We start from the raw sequence: 3426 nt of genomic DNA on the forward strand, positions 1-3426 counted from the left end.
AGTTATATAATCTTAAAAAGACATTTGTAAGATTCTATAAAATAAGTAAATTAAATATACATTAAAAAATAGAAAATGCCCGGAGAAGTGTGAAAGCAGGATTGAATCTTCCTCAGATATGGAATTTTAGTTCTTTTTTTTAATGTAAAAAATTAAAAGATATCCAGTTTGACTTAGTCATATGAAAGTTTTTGACATATTTTCAGTAATATAATACGATAAATATCTTTGACTCTGACCTGGTCTCACTTTTTTTTAATTTTTTTTTCGTCTATAATATTTTAATTTTATAACAATTTAATTTATAACATGAATTATCTGTGGTTCTAACTTTATAACAATTTAACTAATAACATGAATTATCGGGTCGATAAAATTTTTGGAAATGTAGGTAATAAATTTTTATATTAATTTAAGATGATTTGATTTTGTATGCATTATTTGTCTATAATAATTCAATATTTTATTGTCATTATTTTTTATCTTTATAAAATTTTCACTTTAGATTTCTAGAAAAATAAATTGAGTTATATATGTTGTTTATTACTAAATGAATAAACTAATTTAGTTTAATTATAAAATGAAAATAAAGATAAGTGATGAAACACTTATAAAATGGAAGGAAAAATACAATTTATTTAAACCTAAAGTATAGTATTTGATGTAAGAATACAAAAAAGAAACTATTTTGTATAAAATAAACAAATATTTGCATAATGAAATTACAATTAGTAAACAAGAATTGTACTATATATGTATATATATATATATATATATATATTAAAGAAAATAATAATAATAATAATAAAATGGTAGACTCCAACATCCACAACATGATACAAATTGCCTTATTACAGACTGAGGGGAGAAGAAAGTGTGCCTACATTAAAAAGAGATAATGGGTATCATTTTTGGTTCTCCAAAATTAAAAAATAAAATATTGTTATATAATAAGCTTTCATGGTCGTGTTTATTTAATTTCTAAATCACAAAAGAAAAAAATCAATTACATCTCTATATGAAAAATTGAATCTAATTTAACCATATGGTAAGAAAGACAAAAGTGACTAATTAGAAAAAATAAAAAGACTAAATTCTAGATGTGAGACCTAAAATGTTACCTTAAAAATAAGGTATATGGTAGTGCCACTTAAACTACTTAAACTGTTCATTCTTTTTGGTCATATATGATGCCATACATGTTAATTTAACCAACACAAGATAACCTGAGAAAAGACGTAATATCCTCGATGAAGCGACTAAAAGTTCAAGTTCATATTCCCTATCTAGTAATAACTTAAAACTGACATATCCGAAGGCTGAAGCAGGTCGCTTACATCCATCCAAAATAAAAAACAGAATACTAGTAATGGTTTTTTTGCAGATCTAAAACAGACTAAACAAAATCAAAATCCTCCAGCTCAAACAACAAGACGACCAGAAGTTTCTAAAAAAGAAAAAGAAAGTAATTTAGTATGTGCCTAGAAAAACAAGTAATTTAGTACAACCAAGATGTTCATGTTGAGGATGTTGGGAGGGAGTCACGTTGACTAATTAAGTGAGGATCACGAGCTTATAAGTAAGGTATACATCTCTATTGGTATGAGACTTTTTGGGGAAACTAAAATCAAAGCTACGAGAGCTTATACTCAAAATAGACAACATCATACCATTGTGTAGGTCGTGGTTTCCGGCGGTTCATTATGAAGGCACCTACCTTCACTGTTTAGAAGAATATTTATATTCAACAGAAAGAAATTCTGGCCTAATATGACGCTTAATGCAAATCCTCAAAAATCTCCTAAGAAAGTAAAGAAGCAAAAAGCGCTACACGATGAAACAGGCTTTCTGTGTTCATTTTTGAATCTCTCATGTTCCCTTCGCCCCTAGACTCTCCTAACCCCCCCTCTCCAATCCAACCCCACAGAAGAGGAGGGTCCTTAAACAAAGGAGAATCTTGGAAAACAAGTATGATGCGCCAATCTCCTATTTATAAGCTAAATATATCGAGAAGTGATACACTCAATGGACATACATCTGTATCCCTAACCACTAAAAATGGAAGCGAAGTGAGAAAATGAAAGTAACTTCTTTAACCCGTTGAACCAATGTAGACAAGGAATACAAAAATAATTACCCCATAGCTATCATCACTAATAATACCAAAAAGTACTCTTCAATCTTCATCTAATCCTCGTCCTCAGAATCTGTAAAGAAAATACAAGAGAAACATTTCAATATCAATTCAAATCATGAAATTTACCCATTTCAATATCTTGTTCAGTCTATATATCTTTCTTGATGTAAAACTACTTTTAGAATTAATCATAATATTTGATTTAATGTTAAATGACATATATATGTAATTCTTTTCGCCATAAAGTTTTAGAGCCTTTTTGAAGGTGTCTCCATTAAACTGCTTTTTAGGCTACTAACAATCATGCTGAAACTCTCTCCATGAATGAAACATGAAATAAGATGAATAAGACAACGAGTACAAATAACTTGTTGGAAATTATCCTACATTAATCTAAGACTCTCAGACAGGACTTGTTACAGGGTTACCCTTTTCTTATTTGATCAATGAGAAGATGGAAGTGCTGGTAAAGTTATGTACCAGATCTTATATCTTCTCCAACTTTCCCCCTATTTTTCAGCTGTCTACTGATCATAGAGCATATGAGTAACCACCAGTATATGTGGAACACAAGCAACATCAACAACATTGTGTTGAAAACATAGTATATCGATCTGGAATTCACATCTGATAGCTTCAAGTACTCACAGAGATCATAACTGAGAAGTTTCAATCACAAAATCATATAGGAAAAACGGTGAGTATTGAGACTAATCTTCAAAGATAAAATCAAACACCAGAAGCACAAACCTTGTTGCTTTTATAACCCAGAATGGAAAGAATATAAGACGCAATATGAGCCATGAAATGGCAAAACATCCAAAGAAGACACTTGCTCCAAGTTCATTCTCAGAATATTTAAAAACCTTGGCAGCTTCCATGAAGACATCACTTGCATCGTGGAGCGCAAGAATAACCGATCCAATCTGGAAAAATCTGCAAAATTGAGCATAAAAATCATGATTTAACATGTTATCTATTAACATAATCAATCCACCTTTCCATAATAAGAAATGCAGAGAGAAACAATGAAACAGTTGAGCAATCTTTGTACACACACCAAAAAAAAAAAGCAAAAGAAAAAAGAAAGTCTAGAGGCGTTAAAACAAAACTTTGACCCCTGAATACACAAACATAAAGTTATGCAAATACGTGTAACTTTCGCACATTGTTACAGTGACACCAACATAATCAAAGAAAAGGGAGGGTCACATCCTAAAGTGTGGGGTTCCAGTCTAGGTTACAGAAAACAAACATAATCAAGGACCCAAAAAAAAAAAAAAAAAAAA

General features: G+C 30.1%; 1 protein-coding gene across 1 annotated transcript in view; it reads right to left on the reverse strand.

The window, feature by feature from the left end:
• Nucleotides 1-1971: 1971 nt before the first annotated feature.
• The window catches only part of LOC111455365 (LAG1 longevity assurance homolog 2-like), a 5966-nt gene continuing 4511 nt past the window's right edge, over nt 1972-3426 (reverse strand). Inside the window, exons 4-6 of the mRNA XM_023096996.1 lie at nt 2888-3073; nt 2618-2796; nt 1972-2207 (exon numbers count right to left, since the gene is read on the reverse strand). Of these exons, the coding sequence (XP_022952764.1) occupies nt 2188-2207; nt 2618-2796; nt 2888-3073 (385 nt within the window). The 3' untranslated portion in view covers nt 1972-2187. The remainder of the gene's footprint in view (nt 2208-2617; nt 2797-2887; nt 3074-3426) is intronic.

This window comes from Cucurbita moschata, unplaced genomic scaffold, assembly GCF_002738365.1.
Source record: "Cucurbita moschata cultivar Rifu unplaced genomic scaffold, Cmos_1.0 Cmo_Scf00017, whole genome shotgun sequence".
Taxonomy (NCBI): domain Eukaryota; kingdom Viridiplantae; phylum Streptophyta; class Magnoliopsida; order Cucurbitales; family Cucurbitaceae; genus Cucurbita; species Cucurbita moschata.